Source organism: Halichoeres trimaculatus, unplaced genomic scaffold, assembly GCF_033239565.1.
Source record: "Halichoeres trimaculatus isolate MK-OKI-2021-1 unplaced genomic scaffold, fHalTri1.1 fHalTri1_scaffold_14, whole genome shotgun sequence".
NCBI lineage: Eukaryota > Metazoa > Chordata > Actinopteri > Labriformes > Labridae > Halichoeres > Halichoeres trimaculatus.
Window position 1 is genome coordinate 15,732,204 of NW_027437192.1, and position 26,964 is coordinate 15,759,167.

The 26,964-nt window shown below is 40.6% G+C and overlaps 1 protein-coding gene across 1 annotated transcript in view; it reads left to right on the top strand.

Annotated features, from left to right (window-relative positions):
- The window catches only part of LOC141803395 (ubiquitin-conjugating enzyme E2 E2-like), a 91,185-nt gene that overhangs the window by 46,879 nt on the left and 17,342 nt on the right, over positions 1-26,964 (top strand). Inside the window, exon 4 of the mRNA XM_074687389.1 lies at positions 18,212-18,344. Coding sequence (XP_074543490.1) covers positions 18,212-18,344 — 133 coding nt within the window. The remainder of the gene's footprint in view (positions 1-18,211; positions 18,345-26,964) is intronic.

Consider the following 26,964-nt stretch of genomic DNA (forward strand, 5'->3'; position numbering starts at 1 on the left):
GGTCCTTTTTTTAACAAATTTCAGACATCTGCAACTCCCATCTGAGCTCTTGATAAAGGCGTATGGCCATATGAAAACCATTATTGAAATGGAACTCATTGCCCAGTCCTAGAGTTTAGTTCTACACAAGCAAATGTGGTTTGAAATTAATGTGTATAATCAGGGTCAAAGGTCAGAACACCTGTTTTTGCTTTTTTGGCCGTAAAATTCAATGCCACATGTTAAAGAAGTGTGTTAAATAAGTGTGATAAAACGGACACGGGAAATGTTCTTTCGTCCTTCAACTTTATGAAAGTGCAGTGCAACATCAGCAGACTCCACTTTAGAAACATCACACAGTGTGGAGGTTGAACTTAATGGATCCAAAATATGCCTGGTGTCATGACATTTCACAGAACATTATTTTTTATTATGATGAGGTGAGGACAGTGTTTTACTAGCCCACAGTTGTGACTTGGATCAGGGTGAACGTCAGACAGAACCACAGAGTTAAAGACGTTATGCCTGTCCTGCAGTGTAACATGGTACATGTGTCAAAGATAGTTTCTAAAGATTAAGAACAAGCTGTTTGTGTTTAGTCAGTTTCCTGTCGCTCCTCTTGTTCTGCAGAATAAGTCAAAGCGTAAGAATAAGCTCTCACCTCAAGCTCCGTCTCAACACTTTCAGTCAAAGCCTTTATTGCTTGTAGCACGGAACCTGAAAGGTGGAAGCAGCACTGCATTAATTCTCAACACAAGCCTCACCTCTGCTCAGAGCTCACTGTAGTGAGGCAGGATTTAGTCCCCCTGTCAACAACACACTTCTGACTGCACCCACAAAACCACAAGCTAATCTCCAGCCTCTGTGCTGTGTGAAACTTTACGCCTCCAGTTTAAGAACAAGATCAAAGAAGTTTTACTGAAGACGTTTAGCACGAGATGAAAGAGGCCTTTAAGATGAGAAGAGTAAAGGAACATCACTCTGGAACCAGTCGGATTTTATGAAGACTGTAACTGAGACCATGAAGAGTGACTTTTATAGCTTGTTACTTTTCAAGATTTTATTAAAATCAGATTCAGACAAAGTTTTCATTTAGTAGAAGGAATTAGAAATCAGAAGTGTTTTATACAGACCAAAGAGGTGCTGTCCTTGAAAATGAATGCCACTGATGGCATTCATTTCTGAATCTTCTTTGGGTTTTTTTCACATATCATAGTGAATATTGTGTCATGTTGTCACAGCTTTATCCTATAAAAAGATTTTGTTATCATCAAAACATCAGTCTCTATTGATGAGAATATAATGAAATTCTTATATTCTCCTCACTAGGCGTCATGTCATATTCAAAGACATGTAATCAAAAATATCTCCTCTCCACCGTTTCTCTACTCTCTCATTTCTTTCCTCGGTTTTATTTTTACATGCTGTAGCTCCTCACTGCCGATGGAGGTGGAGAAGGGTTAATGAATTACCATTTCTGGACTGTAATGGGAGCCATTAATGGCTACAGCAGCGGTAAAGGTTATCATAAACACATTTCCCTCCCTTTAGTGTCTGAATGTGTGAGGAGATGAGAGAGAGAGATGACTCACATCCAACCTTATCATTTGCCTAAATGAGCTCTGTGGATGCGATGTTAAGGGCTGCATGGGACACATACGGCAGGTAGTTACTGAGGAAACATGAGCGAGTCATTTACAGAGATTAGACAATGATTTCATGTTTTACAAGCAAAACACAGGCAGAGCAAGGTATCGATCAAAAATGTTCAATACTGGTACCGATACCTTCACTTCGATACCAGTTCCTGAAGGATAATTTTTCAATACCAATTTCATAATGTCAGTTTTAACAAAAAGGAAACTACATTACACATTACAGTACAAATCTTTTCAGCTGTCATATTTTTCCAATCTTAGCAGTTTTCTTATAAAAAAGATCCTCTAGAGGTGTCTCAAAAGTCGTTAAAAACATTGACAGAACCACCAAGATGGCAACAACCTGCATGCTGCAACCACATGTAGCGTTACAGCCAAACTGGGGGCACTATCAGATCTTGATAAAGTGAATAACCCTTTGGGTCCCGAAACTTGGCACTGAGAGATTAGACATGTTTTGATACTCAGTGCTACCAACGTGTTTCGGTCGATGCCATAAAACAGGGGTGGCCAACCAGTCAGAGACCCAGAGCCACAAAAATGACGGTGGTACTACAAAGAGCCACACCGTGGTCTTACACGCACTTCCTCTTACACATGAATGAAATGACATAAAATGAAAAGCAATACATTTCCATTTATCTATCTATCTATCTATCTATCTATCTATCTATCTATCTATCTATCTATCTATCTATCTATCTATCTATCTATCTATCTATCTATCTATCTAGCTAGCTAGCTAGCTATCTATCTATCTCTCTATCTATCTATCTATCTATCTATCTATCTATCTATCTATCTATCTATCTATCTATCTATCTATCTAATTATCTATCTAATTATCTATCTATCTATCTATCTATCTATCTATCTATCTATCTATCTATCTATCTATCTATCTATCTAATTATCTATCTATCTATCTATCTATCTATCTATCTATCTATCTATCTATCTATCTATCTCTATCTATCTATCTATCTATCTATCTCTATCTATCTATCTATCTATCTATCTATCTCTGTCTATCTATCTATCTATCTATCTATCTATCTATCTATCTATCTATCTATCTATCTATCTATCTATCTATCTATCTATCTATCTATCTATCTATCTATCAAAATAGCTATGAGTACATGAGTGATTGAGAGGAGCACATGTAGAGAAGAGAAACTGAAACTTAAGTATCAATCTCATCACCCAAGTATTGATCAATACTGATCCCTACATTGGCATCAATATATCAATATTTTAGATTGATTGGCACTCTACTACTCATAACTATATATCTTTAATTTTTTTATGAATGGATTTAAGAGCCACACACTGAAAAGCAAGGAGCCACATGCGAGCCAAGATTGGAGGTTGCCACTTATTTGAAAAACATTGTATCAGTTTTTACTGGGAAAATTTAGAGCTTAGAGTGGAGTTAAAAAAAAAGGACACCAGTCCACCTCATCAGATGTTGGCAAGGTGTTGACATCAGCCATCCTGGCCTTTGAAAAGTTATTGAAGGAAATGTTTCCAGGGTTACACAACATCACTTTCACCTTTTTTGATTGTGTTCTTACCTAAGCTTCCATTAGCATGTAGATGAGTTTTATGCTGTACCAAATAAGCAGCATTCTGTCTGATTTCTCAGTTAAAAGTCCTTCAGTATGTTTCTTAATGATGGGACGTGAGGCAGCGGAGTTTAGAATGATTAGCTTCTCTCATGACTGCACTGTCAGATCTCACCATCACAGCAAATCATGCACAGAGCCTGAATGGTCTGATTCATTTCCAACTGCTTTATATTGATGAAAATTTCACTTCTGATTTGAAGCATCATTAAAACGAGCTTTCGGGGAGTGTATTAGATTGGATGCCTGTGCATGAGCTGTCACTTACATTTAGGAGGTAATCTGCGTCTCCATTTCTCTCATATGATCTTGTTTGCTAATTTAATAGCTTAACATTTGTTGATTTGTCCCTGAAGGACCTTTTTGTGGATTATGAGCCATAACCAGAGATGAATTGGTTCTTTTATTGGCTGTTATGCTTCATCCATTAGCCAAACAGTTGTCAGGTGAGTGGAGCTGCATGCTGTTATGTCTGCTTGTTCTGCTGTTGTTGTTTCCATGGAAATCCTTATTGCAACACAACATGCACGCACACACACACACACACACACACACACACACACACACACACACACACACACACGCACATGCAAAGAGTCCCTCAAGGGATGTGATGTTGCTAGGCAACATGTTGAAGACAATCGGGCAGTGTAATTGGTTTAGTGCTGATTCAAAGGGTTAGAGGGTGTTGGAGTTACACCAGGGTTGACCTCCCTTCCATCAGCCCTCCTGTAGCCCTCTCTCGTCACCTTTGCTCCTGGTGAACTTGAGCTTTGTGAATGTGGAGTTGAACCATGTGAAGAGGGACAAAGGCCCGCGCAAGCCAACACTTAGCCCTTTTTAGCCAAAGGAACAAAGGAATCAAAAGAGCTTTTATCTCAAGGGGATTTGAGCCGTTCACCTCTGTCTGCAGCCTTTTCAGTATGGCTCATTTCCAGAGACCTTGAGCCTACCCTTCAATAAGTGCACTGATGTGTTGATGGCGGTTAGTGTTAGCTAATTAGGCTTTAACATCCCGCTAACCAGCAGAGCAGTCTCCAGAGATTTATAGTTAAATAATACTTAGTGGCTGCTGGTTGTCAGTCAGTACCAACATCCCGCTGAGCGTCTCAGTGAGATTTGGCAGAAATTCTCAGAGTCTTTAGAGCTGAATTAGTGCTTTGTAGTTTCAATGAATAAATGTCTCTGTTAGACTCTCTTTCAAAAGATACTCAATGTAGATACCCTAGGTTCAAGTGATTTGTTTCCCTGATGTTAAAAAAGCCATAAGAACCAAACCTGAAGGAGCTGGAACACCAGACAAGCAGCTAAGGATGAGTTTATGTCAGCCTTCAGAGAGTTCTCATCGTCGTGATTGGATGATGTTGATTGACTGACTGATTGAGCGAATTGGATTGGCAGCTGATCTCATTGGTTTTGAAATAAACCAATTTACTGTTCAACCATGTCAGTCACTGAAGATAACAAAACAGGAGTTAGAGGAGGGAGCAATAATGAAGCTTTCGTCTTTTAACAGCTTTAACATCAAGAGCTGACAAGTTTTATATGGATCGTATTTAGCTACCGGCTCTTAAATGTTACAACACCTTTTAAAAGACAGACATCCAGCAGGTTTCATCAAACTCTTACACATAACTAATAAACTTCTTTAATATGAAAAATCCACTTTCCAAATCTTGCCTTTAAGAGTTGAGGGACATGAGGATGTTGTTGCTGTCTTGTTTACCTGTCACTTCCCAGGTGTTGTTTTGCATGTACTTCACTCACCAAGGATAGTAATCATTCAGGATGTCTCACTCCTCAGAAATTCAGCTCTGGTTAATTGTGATGTGACTGTGCACAGCATGAAAAATCACACAATGATTTCACCAATTAATCATTGATTTATTCATTCAGAACCCAGGATATGACATTTTCTTGATGCAAACTGATTTGGTTAATCCCCTTAGTTGTTGATATATTTTAAGACATATTTTTGTCTCTTCTTGCTTTAAGACCCTTGTGTAGTGCCTTCTCTGGTCTTCTGATCTTTCAATGTGCTTACGTTCCACATTTCCCCATTCACATTCACACAGTGATGACAGAGACTGCTTTTTCACAAAATAAAAGCTATATTTCTGAAGTTTCAATGTAGAACAATTTCGCCTTGCCGGTGTTTCCATTACGACCAGAATTGCGGACAACTTGAGTTACGTAAAACATAATGTCTGTCCGGACGCTGCACTCATGATGATGCCGATTCTTGAACATAAGTGTTTTAATCACCGCTCAAACTGTCGGTCATGATCACGCTAACTCAAAACAGGCACGAACAAAACTTTTCATCGAAATTTGAGAAGTTTTTTGAAAATGTGGTGTTTTCATTACCGTTTCTTTATTGCAATATTTCGGTTTTGCGCAATTCTAGGTGTAATGGAAACCCAGCTAGTGTCAAATAATCCCATTCACACAAGTGCCAGAGGACAATTTGAGGGACTTTGTGGACAATGAGACCTAGGATCATACCTAGAACCTTCCTATCAAAAAAACAACTGATTCTACCACTGATCCAGTCACCCCTTAGCCCTAATTCAACCATGCGATCATTAGTGTCAGAGTAACTAGGGCAAAAAGATCTCTTTACCTCTTAGAGTACTGTACACAATTTAAAAGAATTCCCATCCAGAGGGTCAACCCTGTGGAATGAAATCCATCACCCTAAATCTAATGAAGTTGACATGGCCTTGACCCAAACCTTAGACAGAGCATTGCCACTTGGGGTCAATAGATTTCGAAACAACAAAACAAGTCTTATTTCATATGTATTGGCTTTAGATTTTAGATTTTAGCTTTGACTGTCTTTTTTTTTTCCTTTTTCTTCCTTTTGGCTTAATCTCGTTGTACATGTGACAATGACAAATAAAGATCTATCTATCTATGTTGTGCACCAACATCTGTCATGTCATTGGTTGAGCTTGTGGAGTTTGAGCATTGGTTGAAATTTAGATCATTGAAGGAACAGTCAGGGTGGTATCGCAGGCTTTTTTTCTGAGGTCAAAAGGATTTACATTGTTTAAAAATGTGGATGATAAATTTGTTTAATCCCTCTGAAAAAACAAAAATCTAAAACTACTCAGTTCAGTAAGTCCGTGTTTTGCTGTATCAGCCATCATCTGGTTTTAATCCAGTTAGTTTGTAATCTGGAATGCGAGGGGGATTAGCCACGCAGGCTGGAATGTAAGTGGATGGGAATACAGCCGGTCAGGTTTCATCCTCTGCCGTTCTGTCCTCTTTGGTTCTGTCCTTTACTGGAGCAAACGGGAGCCAAGAGCTGACAACTTCCTGCTGGCCTGTCTGTTTGGATCTCCTCCTACATGTGAATATATGTCTGCCTCTATGGATCACCTCAGCCCTGTGTGTCAAAGAGTGCTGTGCAGACCTGATCATATCAGACCTGTTTTAAACTGTAAAACTGTTGAATCCAAGGAGGAGGCACGAGGACTTCATTGTTCTTACTGAGAGAAATGAGATGTCATGCCTTTCTGTTCTGTCTGAACTGACTTTTTGTCTTGTTCTCTGGATTTTACTGTTAAATCCAGATTGAACTTGATACTTTAAAATCAAGGGGGGACTTGTTTATTTTACCAACAAACACTTATAAAGTAATGTGTCGTTAAGAGACTGGATTTTCCACATGGTCACATAAAACCACAAAAGACCAAAAAAGATTTATGTTCAATAAAATGTGGCTGTTGAACAGACTTTCTTTCTACCAGTTCTTATCCAACTGATCCTTTTCAGTATGTTTGACCCTGACCACTGACAGTCACTCAAAGCATGGACAAAAACAAAAAAAGACTGTATAAAATATGTCTTTAGTCTTAGTGATGTCACTCAGTGGTTTCTGAAGCAGAGTATTTGAAGTTATTGGCCCACCCTAAATTTAGGTTAACCCAGTGTGAGGCAAAGAGACAGCATTTATGCTAGCTTTTAGCTTGGCCAACACCAGCAACAGTTCTTCCAACCAGCTTTTGAAGCCAGCTTCAAGGGGACACTTGAGGACCTTTTGGCATTGGCTCAATTTCTGGAGGCTTGAGGTTGCTTCTAGCCAAAGATCAGTGTCAGCTCAGGTGGAAGTTACTTATTACAGCATGTGTCTGAAAGGAGTCCCAGAGAAACTGTTTTTTGGTGATTAAACCACTCTATTTGGAATTGAATCACAGGATCCGTTCATTTAAAGATACAGTTTGTAGAAGTTGGCACGGAGGCTGACAACTGCCATGTTGCCTACGGCAGATTTTGGGCACAGGAAGAGCAAAACACAGTTTTTTATTACAAGCCTCAGTGGGGTCCTGAAATTCACCTGAAAGGCAGGTGGAAGAGAAGAGAGATGAGTAGTTGTTGCAGGAGAAGAAGAAGAAAACAGTGGTTAATGTTGATAGAATAGAATAGAATAGAATAGAATAGAATAGAATAGAATAGAAATAGAATAGAAATAGAATAGAAAATACTTTATTTAGAGAGAGTAATTTGCAAAAAAACATTCATATTGAGAGTATTTTGTGATTGTGAATCACTTGTAAAAAGATCACAAAGAGAAGAAGTGACATCGGAAAAGACAAGAACCAAAAAGAGTTACCTATAAAAAACAATAGTTACAGAAATGAGTAAATAAAGCCTCACCTCATCACCTTATGTTGCTGTTGTAAATTATGCCATCTGCGTTTGGTCTGCATAGGCTTCTGTCACTTTGTGATAAGAGGCTTAGGGAACAGAGGGGGTCATTCTAGGATCTGATCTCTAGATGTGGCTAAAATTACCATTTCTACACGCTTCACCTTTATAGTTGGTGGAAATATTTCAGTTTTTTGGTTTCTGGGTTAAAACCTTGGTAACTGAAGGGTCTTGACTCCAAAATCAGCTAGCTGCAACTCAGCTCACAGATCCCGCTACATCAGGTCTGACAGTGTTGTGGTAAAACAGTTTTTGCCTCATAAACCTCAATGTTAAGAGTCTAATCCTAGAGTCTGCTTGTTTTGGAGCATCTCCAGGTAAAATACTAGGGAGCAGTTAACACTGTCAGGTCTGAGAGTCAGTTTGTAAAGTTATCAGCCTGCCAACACTTCTCCATTTCCCCATGCATAATCAAAGAGCTTTAAAACTACTGAGATTTTATTGACACAAACTAAATGGACTCAGGTCTTTTTTGACTAATGATAAGAAAAGTTGTTGTGCACTCATTGGATTTCTTCGCACTTCTTAAATAAATGATCATTTTAATCCTTATGAAGATAAAAAAAACTGTGTATAGCCTGCACTGGAAGGAATTCAAGATGACTTGTTCACACATGGTCAAGCAGACACATTACAGACACTGTAATTCAAACACATAACCCCAGACCAATCTTAACAACATCTTAATGTCCACATCCTTCCTGTCAGTAATTTCAGCTTCCTGTCTGTGAGCCATATCTCATTATTTACCTGTTTTGTAACAGAGTTGTGCGGCGTGGCCTCTCTACACTCCCTGGTGAGTCACTGACATTTGCGCAGTGCCCTTGAGCGTAAAAACACGGCTGAGGCGCTTCTACAATAATAACAGTGTGTTGGTGGCTGAGACGATGATGTGTAAAAGGCATCAAACACACACACACTGAGAGAACACAAAGGGAGCACTGTTTCTGTCTTTTAAATCAAAAGATCCTTAAGAAGTTATGCTTAGATTCATCGTCACTGACAGCGTTTCTTTTGGCTTTGGTTAAAATAAACCAAAAGAAATTTAACACACTCTTTTTTTTTCATCTGTAATTTTGTGTCTAACTTTATCCGAAAGTACATTTGAACTCAGCACATTAGAACAGTGCTTTAAGGGCACCAATAGAGCTAGTCCACCAAATGTTTTGCAGATTCTTTAGCCACCTGAAATCGCCCACAGCCTCGCCTTTAATCCGTTAGTATGAGTCGACAGAGATGGACAGTGGGGTCTCCTCTGTGTCACTCAGCCTCATTAGCTGAATTGATTAGCTAACACAATCATTGATACAGCCACAGGGGAAAGTGAAGAATGATGCTACTAGAAGCAGAGGTCACAGAGGCGCTGCTGCTGTACACTGAAATCAAGTGGAACTGAAGAAACCAAAGCTGCTTAAACAAAACATGGATGGGGTTAGGAAGCTCTGCAGAGATGCTGAAAGATGGTGTTTGAGCTGTTAGAGGCCAAGAATTCAAACAAAGTCCTGTTGGATCAGGATTTGCCATCACTGGTTTCCTGTGTTTAAAAACCATAAATGACTTTTGGAAATCATCTCTTGATGTAAAGAAAACAAAAATTACGCTTATGCTGCACAGTTGATTTTCTTATATGCAAAAGAATTGGATCAAATACATATAATATAAAAGCATGCACAGATATTGCATCAGATTTTTACATGAACACAGCTTGTTGTCTGCAGCAGGGTTCGACCAACCACTATACATAAGGATCAACAGGATATTGTCAGCTCCTGAAGCTACCATACCCCTTCTATGAGGGCTGAAATATCACTCTCCTTAATCTGAGACAGCATCAGGATCGATGCCTTGCTCCAGCTGCTAAGCAAAAACACATCTCACTTACCTTGTAAATATCAAAGCTCCCTCAGGTGGTACAGACTACTGCAGAACAGATTCTTGTGCTGGTGTGAAGCAGACGCTCATGGATGTGAAAAGTTCAGCAACTCGTGGACAAGTGTTTTTAAGGTTTTCTCTTACTCTTCCCTCTCTGCGTTGCTGATGCTGAACACAGGGCTATAGGATCCCTGTTTGTCCACAGAGCTGCCAATCCAGACTGCAGAATCATTGGAAACCACATACACACTTGTTTAAAGAAGCCAATCTTTTGAGCAAAAGTAAACTTTTTTTGCAGTCTGTTAAAAAAAATGATTTTGGTCTGAGCAGCTCATTTCTACTATTTGGACAGAATTCTTTGAAAACTTGTTGGCTTTGAAGAAATTAAACTAAAAAGTTTGGATAATCAACATCATGGCTGACTTGGATGGAAGGGGGCACACTGTAGCTGTTAGCAAAGGCGCTAATGGCCCAGATCTGAGTGTGACCAGAAGTGAGGTTTAGCCAACATTTCCAGTATGACAAACAACAACAAAACAAATGAGTGGTGTCACAGCGGCTACAAAGACTAGCAGCTCGAATCAAATTCAAAGCTCTCTGCTGGCTTACAAAACATTAACAAGAATGGCTCCTGCCTACCTGGGGTCCCTCATTCAGGTCTAGACTCCTTCTCGCCCACTACGCTCTGCTTGTGAAAGACGCCTGGTGCTCCCAGCCCAGCGTAGCTCCAAATCACTAGCCAGACTCTTCTACTCTGTTGTGCCCGTATGGTGGACTGAATTACCTAACTCTTTACAATCCGCAGAGTTCCTTTCTACTTTTAAGAGATGTCTGAAAACTCATCTGTTCAGGGGACACTTTTGCACTTAAGCTGACTGTTCTCCTCTTTGTCCTCAGAGGTAGAATGAGTACGTAGGTCTAAGACTCAGCTCTTATGACTTTTCAGGCTTGTTGATTATTGTAACCCCCCCCCCCCCCCCCCCACAAAAAAAAAGAAAAGAAAAGAAAAGAAAAGAAAAATAACTTGCACTTAATGACAGCAGCTGCAGCCAAATAAGTTGTAGCACTGTTGTTGCACTTACTAACTAAATTCTTGCTTGTGTTGTACGTCGCTTTGGACAAAAGCATCTGCTAAATGAAACTGTAAACTGTAAACTGTGCTTCTATATAAACCAAGCTGTTTGGCATTGGCAGAAAAGACTTGGCAATACTTTTAATTTGACATACTCAGCTCTGCTGCTCATCCCACAAATTCATGTTTCTTACAAATGTTGCTCCATTTAAAAGAGAAATAAACAGACTTTCCAACAGCATAAGATTTATTTACAAGAAGCATTGTTACAACAAAGAAATGATCTAACAAACACAAGTTTCCTTTCTCTTTGTAATCAGTTTATATCAAACAATGATAATACCTTGTTTAAAAAAATGTAGCTTATTTGCTTGGTAAACACATGGATCAGCATTTTATAAGCTTGAATGAGAAAAAAATGTTTGGTGCTTTGATTCCATGGCCTGACTTGTGTCACTTCTATTAACAAAGCGTATTGTATCCTGAACTGAGCGTGTTGTTGCATCTCAGGAGCCAGTGAATAAACTTCCGTATAAAGCACCGTTTATCCTCAAGAGATCTCTGTCCTCCATGCTTCTGTTCTACACATACATTCCTCTGTCCGTGGTCACGAGTCTGTTCAGTGTTTGTCAGCCTGGGGGGAGAGAGGATGATGAGCAGGACAGCGGATGATGAAGCTCTGTACACTTGCTCATCAGTTTGTGCTTAAGCTCGCGTGTGTTTGAGCGCTCTGTTTGAACTGCAAACAGTGTTGTTTGTGCGGCCCCCCCTACTCACTGTAAACATCACCATTCACTGTGTGTGTGTGTGTGTGTGTGTGTGTGTGTGTGTGTGTGTGTGTGTGTGTGTGTGTGTGTGTGTTTGTGTGTGTGTGTGTGTGTGTGTGTGTGTGTGTGTGTGTGTGTGTGTGTGTGTGTGTGTGTGTGTGTGTGTGTGTGTCAGTGGAATGCTGCTCTGCTGGTCTGGACATGATGCAGAGATTTACAAAGATAGTTTTTTTTTTTATTGCAGTCCAGGTTAGCAGGCCTGTGTTTGTTACAGGCTGACGGGAAACTCCTGGTATGGATTGAAGCAGAGCCAGGAGGATTCCCTTTACATGCATCTCATTGACTTGAAGCACTCATGCAAGTGTAGAAGCACAACAAGACGGGAAAGTATAACCACAGCTCAGAGGTTATTTAGATAATACATGTCCTGTTTTAAAATATTCAAGTTTTTCAACGAGAAACAAAAAAAAGGTGAGAACGAAAGAGAGAAGTGCATTCCTACCTCTTGTACAGAAACAGCTGTGAGTAGAGTTTTAGGCTGCAAGAGTTTATTCTGATAAGATTATGTACTCTGTAGTTTAAAAGATATTAAGATTGCGATTTTGCCCAATCAGAGGCACAGCTCAGGCTTACTCTAAATCAAGCTTTGTCTCAGAGGAGGCTGTGCTGCAAGGAGTAATACAGCAGCTGATGCAGGCAAGTGACCATTCTTTCGACCATTTAACTGTGTCCACCTTCCAGGATCAGATCAGTTTAGTCTGGCACCCCAACACAAAGGTCTTGGTGGAAACAGGGCTGTACAGCCTATGCTGACAGGCCTCCAGAGGGCTGGCCAATCAGAAGAAAAGGGGTTTGTGGAGCATGGGGCATTAAAGGGACAGCAGCTAAAACAAAGTGTTTCAGACAGAGGCTGAAATTAAAGTTTTCTCAAACATTAAAATGAGAAAAATAGGGTTCTTTTTGCTACTACAGGGCAATGAGATGGACAGTTATAAAATAGTACAGTCCCCCCTCTTTAAAGATTTTAATATTCTTTACACATTTTCCATAACCCTTTCTCTCAAAACTTGTGATTGTACAAAATGTCTCACAAAATCTGTAGAAAGCTATGTACTGCTGTCTGTCAGGCTACTTGGTTTTTAACTTTATGTTCTTTGATTGTAGCTATGGCTGCATTTGATGTCTTTTGTCCCTATGTCAACTCGGTTCCTGATTGGCTGTCAGTTTGTTCCATGTGACAGTCCACAGAGCGTGTGCACAGCTGTCCCCTGGGTTTCTTTCACACAACTTGATACTTGAGCTTGAATATTGAACAAGGTTCATATTCGCACATTTTTTTTTTTAGATTTGGGGGAATCAGGACCAGGTCTTCAACAAAAAGTATCCAAAAAAAGGGATGAACTCTAGGAATCCCTTCTTGTCACAAGACACAAACTTTTTAGTGGATTTTATTTTTCAAAACTTTTTGCTCCCCAGGTTAGAAACCACCAGAAATGTACTTTACATATGAGCTTTGTTCTTCAAGATGTAAACTGAACTCTGAGGAAGTCTACAGATGATAGATTTTCAATTTCAAACTTTTGCCCTTCTTAACTTTCTGCAGTTCTCAAGCTGTAAAGTACTGTGTTTGCAGAGATGTGAATGAGCATCATAACAACTGCTGTGAAGGAAACCTTGAGTAGGACACAGAGCCTCCAGCTGCTCCTGCTGCACAACAAGGCTGTGATTGTGTCTGAATGTGCAGCGAGGAGTTTTTTTTTCCACCTCCTAAATAAAGGTTTATAAAAGCAGTCTGACATATTCACCACCCTGGGTTACTAAGTTTTCTACTGTTGTTCTATGAAGTCCTAACAAGCTGTCACAGGAGATTATAGCTACGATTTCAGCCGCAGCTGACAAACACCCACTCAGTGTAAACATTAGTCACATTCAGAGTTTCTGTGCTGAAGTAGAGAGGTTTTTTTTCTGTTCGTTGAGCTCCTCTTTGTGGCTCTGGGCGAGGAAACACAGCAGCTTCAACCATCTGTAGCCACCACTGAAAGTTCCTGTTTTCTGTGTGGCCTTGAGTTGGTGTGAGTGTGCCATGTCGGAGTAAAAAGTGTTGTGTGTGTGTGTGTGTGTGTGTGTGTGTGTGTGTGGGGGGGGGGGTGGGGGGGGGGGGGGTTGTGTAAATGGGCAAAAAAGGTTTAGGGTTGGTGTAGCTTGAGAAAGGTGAAACAGTCAAGAGTGATGCAGTCATAATCACTTCATAGGGTCACTATGCAATACTCCCCCCAAACACATGAGGGCAGTGTCTTCTATTTGCTTCCAGTTCTGTTATCTTTTCTGCTCTCACAACGAGTTTGAGCACATTTTGTCTTAATGAAGCTGATATTGTTACAAGGAAGTACAGAGAGAAGCCGCCGCAGGTAAAATTATTACAGGAAACATAATCCTGATAGCCGACCAATCACAGGGCTTGCAGTCCCCTAAGTAACATTTTGAAGCAGGTGCAGGCTAGCTACGTGTACGGGCTTCTACTTCAGTAAGGGCCGTATCTGGATCTATAGGGTGGGCTATGTCATCAGCAATAAAAAGTGTGCAGCCAATTGGTTACAATGGTAGTTTTAGATGATGGTCGCCATATTGGAGACTCAGTCACATACTCACTTTGATGATCTAGAGACCAGCACAGAGGTGCTATCAACGCCAACTTGGGAATAAAGCTTCAATAAGCCCATAGGTTAGTGAAATCAGCCACTTCCCCAACAACACTAAGTTTTACATAACTGTCAGTCTTGATATAAACAGAAGAGTTCAGGAAAGTTCTCTCCTGATACAGCTGTTTATGGACCAGGGAACTGTTTTTGTACTGGGCTGTTTAGTTGTGCTGTAGAAATTAACATTGGAATATGGGCTTTGATTGGGTTTCTTTGGCTTTTAGAGCTTCAGGTGGAAACTAAACTGCAGTTTTTTGCACTTCCACATCAGCAAAGAAGTTGTCGCTTTTGTGGCTTAAGACACTAGACTCTAAACACCTGTTGTTTTTTGTCATGTCCGATTTACAGTTTTAATCATTTGATTATGGGCACAACAGGTTGGAAATAGTCAGGACCATTCTCATCATTTCAGCCTTTATCTTGAACAGCACTCCTCTCCCTTCTCTCTAAGATTTAGTTTCTAAAAGGATGACCTCTCAGCTGTAAACTCAAATATAGTCAAGCCTTTTCAGATAAATCCCAGCAGATACTCTGAGGTGAAACTCAGAGGTCTGTCTCCTCCGTCTTCTCCATCACTCTGACAGGCTTAGGGAGGTGATAAAAATAGTGATCCTTCAATACTGGTTTTCAAATCCGTCCTGTCGGAGCGGGCTGTACCAGGCTGCAGGAACAGAACAAAGAGGCTGTGCTGCTGGCAGACTTTAAACATTTCCAGATGCTGCTGACTGAACTGTGGGAACCGTGCGGAGAGGAAAACCGGTGATTGGTGGACCTGAGGAAGCCTAGAGAGACATTTTAGATGTCTACTTTGCAATAAGACATGACTAATGGCTTGATTTTCAAGGCTGACACTGGTAGTTTGTGGACTTGGCTGACCAACAGCTCTCATGTGTTGGTATTTGGTAACATAAACCAGACTCAGGCTTGACTTGGTGGATTGTTTTAGAACAAACAGTACAGAATTGAGGAAATCATTAAAAGACTCTTTGTGGAACTCGGTGTGAAAGTGACTGAAACCATTAATGATGATAACAGTTCCTGTTCAGAAAGCTCTGCCCAAGAACAGACATGCAAGCAGTGATAAGAAGAGCATATGAAAGTAGAGCAGATATCACATTAGCAAGTTAAAATGTTATGATTTTGGTCTAGCCCCAGAGATCTAATCGTCTGAAACAGGCTGCCAAGACTGATTTTTAGCATGGAACTGCTTTATTCAGCATGGTATCACTTTCTATCATCCACACTGTTAGTATGTGAGAGAAGAAAAATTAGTCTTACCATCACCACCAACATTTCTTAGCTTTTTCAATTGCTACATATCCCTAAAATCTGTGCAAACAAAAGAATATGAGTTATGTAAATTTTGATCTAAGTTTAAACAAGACAAAGTAGACAGCAATCTCCTGCTGCCAGATTGCAGCAAATCCCTGCTAACTGTGGTGTTTCTAAGATGAATTACACCATGACATAACCATTTCATCCACAGAGGACAATTTAAATAAGGAGTGTTCTGCTTTTTCATTTTTTTTTAAACATGGACCCGCTGGATGTTCATACATCATGTGCGCAGAATATTCATGTTGTAAAAATCACAGAATCTGTCTGTGAACTGCTCCAAACAGTGCAATCTGTAAATATCACGAGATCTTCATTAGATCTTCATGAGACATGTTAAAATGATGAGGTCAGCACACAAGGTTATCTTAACCCTCTCAAGGCAAACATTGCAGATTTGCAACAGCAAATTGATAGTTACCTAATTACTCCACATCCACATTTTAGCCTTTTTAATTCTCAGAAGTACCACTGCAGAACTTAGTTGTGCTTTGGCAACAGTTTCCCACTTTCCCACCAACTGGCAGAGCTGTGTCACTTTTAACATGGCTGCCTCCTTGGTTTCACCAAAACAGATTTTCAAGGCATCAATTTCATGTAAGTGTCAGTACCAACCTCCATTAATTTGAAACCAAAACTGCAAAAGATGAATCCTGAATTCGTAGATTTTATCTCCTCTGGGTTTTTCCCTAGGGGTAGCTTTATTACAATGTTGCAATATCCCAGAATGCATTGCACGTGAAGGTCTCTCTCTCAAAAAAAGTCATAATTTATATAGCTACCCCATATGATATTTTTCCCCAAATATCTGTTTTTTTCTGTGACTCAAACTTAATTTGAGTCTGAAAGGGTTAACTGGTTTGTGACATGTTGGGTGGGCCTCAAACACCAAGGTCTTCCCATAGGTCGGCCTCTGACTGGCCTTTAGAGGACTGACTAATCAGAGGGAAGGGGGGTTGTGTATGGAGAGCCTTAAAGAGACATTAGCTGAAATGAAGTGTTTCAGACAGAAGCTGAAATAAAGGGTTCTCTAAAACCCCAATATGGGGAAAAAAAAGTTTTTTTCTAAGCTGTAAATCATGTACAGCTACTCTAGAGGTACAAGAGAGAAAGTGTAAAGCTTAAAAATGAGCACAATTCCCTCTCTTAGATCATATTTGTTTAATGCCATCTTTAATCCAAAGACATCACAAACAGAGCAGGTTTAGACTGAAATCTTCATTATAATTAAAACATAAGCCTTAGATTTGCACTGCAAACAAAGCCACACTGCTCTCACTGTTAAAAGTTTGTACTTTGTATTGAAGATCAGTTTGCACAGTGTAACTCATACTAAGATCTCTCAATTTCACAGCACTGACAAACACACAGTGTTTGAGGTAATGAAGCTCAGCAGTTGTGGTCAGAGCTGTTCTTATAATGAAAGATCAGTATCTTATCAAGGTTGAAATTCGTCTGTCAGCGCGTCTCAACAACCGTCAGCATCTGACACACAAACATAGATTTCAGCACAGAGTCACACCAGGGCACAGCCTCACGCTGAGCCTGGCGATTTATGGTTCCATCCAGTCCCCCGTCGGTCCCAGCGCTCCATCGCTCTCTGGACTATTTTTATCCAAGCAGGGGAACATGCCGGCGTCCTTTCCTCCAGCCCGCTCCCCTAATTCCTCTCTGTGTCCAAACACACGCTGACAAGAAATAGGTCTGCAGAGGCTCAGCGCTTTACAACAGGCTGCTGTTTCACATGAACGACTCCACTCAGGCTCTCATCTTACATTTATGTTCCTGTGCACTCACTCACACTCACTCACACACACACTCTCCTGCTCTCTCTCTGCCTTTCTCCCCGTGTGTGTAAATGATGAAAGTAAAAGTAATACAAGGAACCGACAGGGGCATCTGGCCTAATTCCAGCAGAAAATGGAATTGGATTAGTACCTCTCTTCTTGCAGCTGTGTGTGTGCGTTTCTTTGTCTGTGTGTACATGTTTGTGTTTGTGTGCTGAGAATAAAGGCAGCAGTGGAGCTCGGCAGCAGCCAGCTGCCAGGCGGTGAATCGCTGATGAAGAGAGGGGAAACAGAGCTGCTGCTGCTGCTGCTCAACACCTTCCTGCTTACGTGTGTGTGCAAAGTGCAGTGTGTGCAGGGTGGTGTGTGTTTCATGCTTGCCTTCACATCCCAGACAGATCAGTCATCCACATGACATTGATCATACTCATCACTTTCTCAGCTCTCTCTCTCTCACACACACACACATTCTTTGTTCCTTACAGTGTAGAATAATCTTCTAATGGGTAAGAGGTTGAAACAGCAGCTTTGTGCGGCTGATTGAACAGCTGATAATCTCTCACTTTATTTTATTCTCCCTCTTGCTGCTGTGCTCAGAATTTAGTTACACTATTAGAGTTTTTCTTCCTCCCCAGACGCCTGCTCAAAGATTCAATTTCTCTCCTTTCTTCTTCCCTCTCTTTATTTTTACTGGAATGCAGCGCGGGTCCAAAGGGGGATAACATTTACGAGTGGAGGTCGACCATCCTGGGCCCTCCAGGCTCTGTGTACGAGGGAGGAGTCTTCTTCCTTGACATCGCTTTTACACCGGACTATCCTTTCAAACCACCCAAGGTGAGTGAGTGAGCAGTGCCCTGCAGCTACGCACACACACACACACACACATCCCTCCAGAGTTCCCCCTCCACACACACACACACACACGGTGCTCTGAACAATGTCACCATTGTCCCGGCAGGCTGTCAGCTTTTCACGCTGTTGTCCTGCAACAATGGCTTGTTTAAAGCTCGTTCACCTCCAGCTCGCTGACAGAATAATAGCTGACAGATGAATGACGGGCTGTGCTTTATTCTGGGGCTGGAGGAGCAGCGTCACTTCAATTAGTAAATATTATGACAAAAAATTAAAGCTGGCTTCGTTTTTTTTTTCTGACTCCAAAAAAAATAAAGAGATTACATAACTGAAGAGAATTTAGGCATGCTCATACAAACAGAACAATGCAGAAGTGTTTTATAATAATTAGCAAGTCTAACTGGTTCCATGCGAACCAGTTGATTCCATTTTCCTAGAAAAGATATAGTAAGGCATATATTGAGTTGATTTAAATTGAATTAATTTAATTTGATAGGGTACAATGAAACTAAAAATACCATATTACCTGACACCCCCCCCCCCCCCGTTCAGGACAGACTTGGAAGACAAATTCTTGTTTTCCTGGAAGAAAAAAAATTGGGTTGTATATAGTTGGTTAAAGGTAGATTGTTCAGTAATTTTGTTACTGCTTCATAAACACAACATTCAAAGCTGGGTTCCTCCTCCTTGGCTCAGTGCCAGCAGCAGCACACACCCACAGCCTCCGACCAAGGCTACGTGAAAACATTTATTAGCCCAGCAACCACCTGAGGTGCAGGGAAAGACTCGAGAGCTGTGCACCTGACTTGGCAAGTTAGCACAAGCTAATCAAGGGTATTTGACACATACCTGGTTAGCAGAAAACCAACTCGCTTTGGTCTTTGTCCCAAGCTGCTCCCCAAGTACCCCAAAGCAAGAAAAGGACGAACCAAGCTTCTCCATACTTTAACAATAAGCTTTATCTGTTTGGTGTTTCGTTTCACTTGGTTATGTTTTCTTCCTCCATGCTAGGTCCACTATCCTAACTGCTCTGATTAGCTTCCACTCGTGATCATCATCATGCCAATTCACTTGCGCATTGGGTGCGCTGTGATTGGTTGCTTACGCTCATCCCATAAATGTCCCGATATAACCAAAACATCAACATACAGGCTGAGGAGGGGTTTGAGGCAGACACTGACACATGTATATAGAGGCCCACTGGAAACCATTGAGCAGGATTATTCCTGTAAAAGTTTAAATTTTATTTTTTAAGAAAATCCTGCAGACCCTACCTTAACAATTGTAAAATAACACCCTCCCAAAAAAAATGTTACAACCATCTTTTCACTCACTGTTGCTATAGCTGCGTCCAGGCTAACTCTGCCCAGGCTGTTTACAGGCTTGCTGGACCTGCTAATGTTTTTGTGAAGCATCTTGAGATAACATTTGTTGTGATTTGGCTCTTGAAAAAAAAGAGACTGATTGATTCATCAAATGACAGGCGTTAAATCTGGATAATCCATCTACTTTGCAGTGTTGCCTTATTAATTGGTTATCTATCAGTTGTTTAAAGCCTCTGCTGCATCCATGACCAAAGGCTCATAAGTATAGCTTCCATTTCAGTTGACTCATCCTACTTTAGAGCTGCTTTGTTCACCCTTTCTCTCTCCCCACTGGCACCACAGTGTTGAGTCACAGCTGGCCTCAGTCATGAGGGGTACACTGGAGTTATAGCTATGAGACAACGGCTGTGTAATGAATGTGACTATACCATCAATAAAAGAGACCACTTTTTTGTATGTTTTTCCAAGAACAAAAACATCTTACAGTTTTGTCAGAATAAATCTACCGTTGGACAGAATGAGTTTGTGCATCTTTTGTGCATGCTTAACCTGCAAGAGCCAAGCTGCTTCTTGCTGGCTCACTCCAGGTGAGCTGGATATAAACTGTGAAATTTGTGTCCCATCTGTTATGACTCAGCTCCATGAATAGTAAGAACTTACCCTCTCCATTCAGCTCATCCTCATACTGTATGTGGACAGAATTCAGCACCATCAGGATGACAGACCCAGCACAGCTCTTAGCTGCAGAGTGGAGATGTGGCAGCTCATCTGAGATCAGATGTAAAACTAGAGTAAACTGAGCTGCAGAACTTTGAGGCTGTATTTGAGCCTGAATATCATCAGAGCAGTTTGCTTCTTGAATTAGACTCTAGACTGAGTAGATAGCAGGGAAATGATGCACAATTCCTGGTGCTATTAGCAGATGCAATTCATTCTTTGTGAATCCATGCTGAGAGCTTATAGTTTTTGCTAATGTTGAGCTCTCGTCACTGGTCAGACCTTTCTTGTGTTCAGTTTTCGAATTCTTATTTCAAGTGTCCTAACAAAGAATCCTTTCAAAAGTAGATCTTTCAGTCAAGATTTGTTATTTCATGACCCTCTTAAAGGCCTCCAGAGTCCATTAAGAAAAAAATCTTTCTGATGCCTCTCAGAAGATAAAAGTTAATCAGTATAACTGAAGTCTGGTTGACTTTTGGAAGAAAGGCCTTGAAAATAAAAGGAATGATTCCTAACACATGCCTACAGGGGTCATTTCTAAAAATGCTATCAGACACTTGTGAGCTTCTTAGTGTCAAAAACAATCACAGGCACGTGTGCTTCAAACAATAACATTTCACCCACCACAATCTCTTTCAAGGCTGAAGCAATCGACTGGAGCAAGTCTAAGACTGTTCAGTACAGATAACTCATTTTCATAGTATTTGAAGCCACGGCAGGGTTTAAAACTTCTGAGTTTTTAGGGCTCTGATTTAGTGCCTTGGTTTAACAATTCACCCCATATACAGGGGCCTTAAACCAGGCATATCCAAAGCATGACCCAGAGGACAATTGTGGCCCAGGTCCATTTTCAAACAGCGCCCAGCCTTCATCTTACAATGTATTCATTTGTTACAAATCGTTCTCTTGGTACACAAACAAAACCGAAGTTTATCTAGTAACACCTCACTTAACTATATCAGGACTACAAGTGAACTTTTACAGCTCACATCTTTATATTAATTTTATCATGATGTGAAAATGTGCTTCATTAACATCCAGAGTACAACAAACACATTAGAGGACACAAGATCAAATTAAAGTTATTAAATTGAAAGACAAAATAGTGGATTAAAATAGTTCAAAATGCAGGATAGTAAATATTTGAGCTTGAAAATGTAGTTTGCAGGTTATAATAGCCTTAAAACAATCCTTATCACATACTGATCCTGCCATAAAAACATCCTGACACAATTTCCACATATCGCCCCCTTGTGGAGAATTGTTCACAATTCTGTAGTGATGGCACAAAGATGTTTGGGCACACTAAGTGACTGATTTTTAACAGAAACCACTGAAAGAAATAGTTAAATAGAGCATCCATATGTTACTTTAGTGGTTAATAAATATGTCAGTAAGAACCTCTGATCCTCAACCATTTTCAATTTCCTGTGTTATCTTAATCATGTTTGCACATACACACCAAAACTTTTGTCCATCATAATTTTTTTCAGAGCAAGTTTGATTTTTTTTGCACATTTTTACATCTGCCCAGCTCAATTCCAGGGTAGTTTGACTATTTAGAGACACCAAAGGCTACTTGCAACATCACATTTTCAAATTTTACAACACATTTTGGTGCAATTTTGGGCAATGTTTGGATGATAAATATGTCTGTGTGTGTGTGGTCTTTGTGTGTGTGTTGCTTGATGACTGCTTGATGATACCACTTTTTCTTATGCTGCAAAATTCATGAAAAAAAAATGCATCGGATTCAGAGTGCAGTTTCCTCCGTGCCTGTAAATTTAGCCAACATGTCTGGTTCATTAGAAACAAGTGCTCTACTTAATTTATTGATTCATGAACACAGTCCAACCATAATCCAACTCAGATGTGGACAAAAAGCAACAAAGCATGGAAACACCCTGAACTTTAAAGATGAAGACCATGAAATGATGAAAGTGTTGTATGGTTTAAAGCATGTCAGATGGAGTTTGTCAGATGGAGTTTGTCAGATGGAGTTTTGTGCTGTTTCGTATCTGTAACTTTATACCACTGTTTTCAAGCAAACACACAGTTTTGTCTCAAAAGTCAGCTGCTGTAAGTTCAACGGTGAAGTTCAGATACATTTCTTTATTTGCAGCAAGCCGTGAGTGATTTGAGTCGGGCAGGGCGAGATCTGAGCTGAGCACAGAGCAATATTGAGCGTAGCAGCCTGAAACAGCTTTGAGCGCTGGAGCGGAGGGAACAAACAGCTCCGTGAGCGAGAAGCGGATATGCTCACATCTCAACCTCGCTCACAGGCTCTGCTGAAGATGTTAGATTGATGCAATATTATCATTTGAGATATGCCTATTTCCATCAGTCTAACATCTAAATCCTCTCCTTAATCTCCCCATTACTGCGCAGATGTGTTAAAGTGTTTTAGCTGCTTGTCTCAGGCTAAACTCACAGACTGTGAATAATGCAGAAGTGCTCTGTTTCAGTGACCAGTAGAGGGAGACTCCACTGGTTGCAAGAAGAAGCTTGACTTGATTAAGCATCCCGAAAATCTCTAAACCTCTCAGCTCTCACAGTAATCCAGTTGATGTTTTTTCACAAAAGCATAATATTTTCAGTGATTGGTCTGAAGTGTTCTTCAACACAGCACAATGTTCATTTTGTAAATGATGGTCCCATTCAGAGCTATAACTCAAGGTTTGCTAAGCAGAATTATTTTAGCAAACCTTCATCACAGCTACCAGGAATAGTAATGGTTGTCCTCTGTCTGGTCCAAATGTGGTTTGAAAAATTATCTGACAAAAATGGCTAAAAAAAATAGACTCCAGAACGGTTGTTCAAAACCAGTGAGTGATGCCTCAGTTCTTGTCCAATCCAAGATCATAGACTCATAGAGCTGATAGCGTGGCTCTTCCTTTAGCCAGCGAACAGTTTTGAAGTCAAAATACCCTGGTCTGAGGTGCTGCCATCTTTCAACCAGAGTCTGCGCAGTACAGAACTGTGTGGAACCAGGTGAAAAAAACAACAACAATTTTTTAACCAGATTTATCCCTAGGGGTCTTTTACGATCCACTGTCAACAGCAGTAGCATTAGATAATGTGAAATGAGCATGAACTACAGTTAAAGAGGGGGTTTCGTCCTTTTTAAGTTGGTTTTATATTGTCCCTGTATGATTTGCTGCTTGAAATAATCCAATTTTTCTCACACTTGTGTATTAGAGAGTTCTTATTTCAGCCTCTGTCTGGAATTTTTGTAAAGCTTTTGTCTCTGTAGGACTTCAAACCCCCTTCCCTCTGATTGGCTAGCCCTCTGGAGGGAAGAGCTATGAGACCTTAGGCCATGTCCACACGTAGCCGGGTGTTTTCAAAAACAAGAATACCCCCCTTGTTTGTTTTAAAAATACTTTCGTCCACACGCAGCGGGTGAATCAGCCGGGGAGTATGGTTTCAAGCACGCCAAACCCATAATGGGCAGTGTTTTCTGACGTAAAACCCATGCCAGCCAACAGAGTGAGCACCCGTCATTCAATTGTGATGTTTGAGAACCAAAAACTCTGTTTACCGGTGTCCACACGAAACCATGAAACCAAAGTTCTCCAAAGTCTTCACTTTGGCCGGACTTTTCAGAAAACATTGTTTTTAGTGACGTAAAGCTGCGGTTTCGTGTGGACGACAGGCATAAACGTATAAAAATATATGCGGTTTCCCAAAAACCCGACTACATGTTGACATGGCCTTAGTGTTTGAGGCCCCTCCTGCCAACACCAAGGTCATGAACCAGTTAGGAGATCCTAAAGAGAAAACCTCATAACTTAAGCAAGTCTCATGAAGATCCCTTGCTATTTTTAGAATAAACCGTGTTGATTAGATTACAGACATAGCCAGGGATTTCTACAACATATGAATATGTATCAGTTTGAAATTCTGCACGCATTTAGCATGAGCATTCTGCATTAAATTACATCCATGTGTAAAGAAGAATAACCCCTCTTTAAGCTCAAGGACAACCAGGCGACTGTGTGTTGTATGGAGGTTCAGCCATTTTTAAAAGCTAGAGAAACCCATTCACTCAGCCTGTTACTCAAATTTTCAACATATTAGAAGAGGGTTGGTGGCCATTCCAACCCAGTAGATCATTTTCAAATCACTAGAAAGTTGATGCCACACCTTTGTGTTTTTTTCTTTTCTCAGAATTTCCTTTAAAATCAGCAAAAAAGATGAATTTATCACATTCTGGAAAGACTGGCAGAAGCCATTTATACGCTACGAGCTTACCATTCTTGATACTGCCAGCTTAAAGGCATGTTATTTACACCACTGTAATGTTTCATCTTCAGCACGGTTGTCTCATAGGCATGGCAGCTGAATTGAATGGTCCCACATCACACCGTCTTAGCATTAGCGGTAGTAACAAAAGGTAAAGAGGATCAGGTAGAACAGTGTATGTGTATGTGTATGTATAGCTCCTGTTGTGTGTGTTCACTTCTCATGCTTCCACAGCGCCTTCAAGCCATGCAAAATTATACACTGGGATGCCGGTACTACAGAAATGCAAAGTGATGACGCTGGAGCTGCTTTATGGCGCTATGGTGAACTGCCCATATAAAAGAGGCTTTTGTAACAGCACTGTAACAAAGCTCCACCATCATCACACCTTTTTACTTTTACATTAAATCTTCAAAGGTGTAATATTTGCATCACAGTGTGTGTGATTTCACTTCGTGCTCCCGCGCCAGGGAAGCACTAGAGGCCCATGTGTTAACAAACAGGACAAACACACTCTGACAGGCTCAGATGTTTCACACTGACGCTCTGTTTTCAATGCTGGCTCAGCTGCAGAAAAACTTTGCCTCTCCGTGACGGCTTTAAGTGGCGAAACAGCATCAAAGTCCTGCTTTAAACTGTGTAAAAAGGGCCATCCATGACTTTTAGGTTTGCTGTCTATAGAGGGGATCTTCTGTGAATATTCTGCTCTACCATAATCTGACTGATTTAGATTACAACCTTGTCATTTTTTATTTTATTTACACTCCTCAACTATAGAAAAACAGAGATTATATCAGGGACTATTTTCAGCTGTGGATGAATACACACTGGGTGCCTCAGTGTGTTTGAGGGGAGGAGGGGTTGTGTGTGTGGGATTGAGTCAAAATAAACATCAAGTGTGTGTGCTCATGATGATAAAGGAGCATGTCAGCCAGTGCAACAGTGTGGCTCATTGATGTGTTTTTCAGGGACAACAATGGAGCTCTATGACACAAAGCAAAGAAGATATAACGCTCTGTGATACCAACACAGCACATGTCAGTAGGAAACATTCATTGTTGCTTTTGAGCTGCAAAAGGAACCAACAATCTCAAATATCACACCACTTTTCCCTCAGCTGATTCTTCTTGTTGTGTCTCCCTCTGTCAGACACGCTGCTCGCATTCAGCAGCTTTTGGCTTCCCTCCAGTGAGGCTGTGGGTTTGTGGGTATATGTGTGTTTGTGTGTGTGTGTTGTGCTGATGCAAGTGTGTGTCAGTATTTACACAGTAGACTGGCTGACAGCGGTTGCCACCTCCCTCCCTCCCTTCCTCCTCCCTCGGCATGAGTCGTGCTTCTGATTTTGCCCCGGGTTTTGGTTTTGGGTCTAGAAATACTCCCTGGCTAACCTCTATCAGATATTTACAGACACCTACTGTAAAAATAAACAGGAGGAGTAAACAGGGGGATACTTTGGGAGATCCATGTTTATCTGATTTAAATGTGGACCTTTCAGCACAGAGAGGCTCTCTGCCTGCTTTGAGTTATGGCAGAAACTTGAGATTTGTTTGGACTGCAGAAATAGAAAAGTTCAAAATTAGAGAATCCCTCAAAGTCAAAGCCTGATCTTTTTTTAGGGTACTTATTGGAGAAGAGTCTAAACAAATGTTAGGATTCAGTCTCTTGGAAGAAAAAAAAAAGTTGGTGCATTTTAAACACAGCTGTTAATTTGATTTTTATGTGGTGGTCAAGAAAAGTCACAGAAAAACAAAAATCTTATCAACTGCAGAGTACAAGACACAGTCCTACTCAGCGTCAGATAGGGATGGGAATTGAAAACCGGTTCCTGTTGGGAATCGATAAGAAATGTTTCAATCCATCAATATTGTTAGCTTCCCTTATCAATTCTTTACATTGTGCTGGAGCCGCCGGCCTTACATCAACTAGTCTGCTGCAGCTTTCTTAGCTTAGCAGTTAGATAACGTTTCTCAAGAAAACTCTGATTCAGGATTTTCAGCTTGAAGTTTTACTGAAGAACTGACTTCATAAAGAAGTGTACATTACTCTCTCTCAGGAGATTCATATTCAGTATATTGGAAATGGTATAAATCACCAAAATAACAAAATAGCACAAGCCTAATGCTGATGTATATGGGAAACTGCATTGATATGCTAGCAGTAAGCATAACTTCAGCTTCAGAATAGAATTTCAACTTTCATCACAGAAACAGATCTAATCAACTCTTAAAAAAAAAAAATACTGAGAATTTCAAATGTCAAAAGCTAACAGGCAATTGAAAGGCTCATGGCTAACTTCATAACTACAGAAAGCTTCC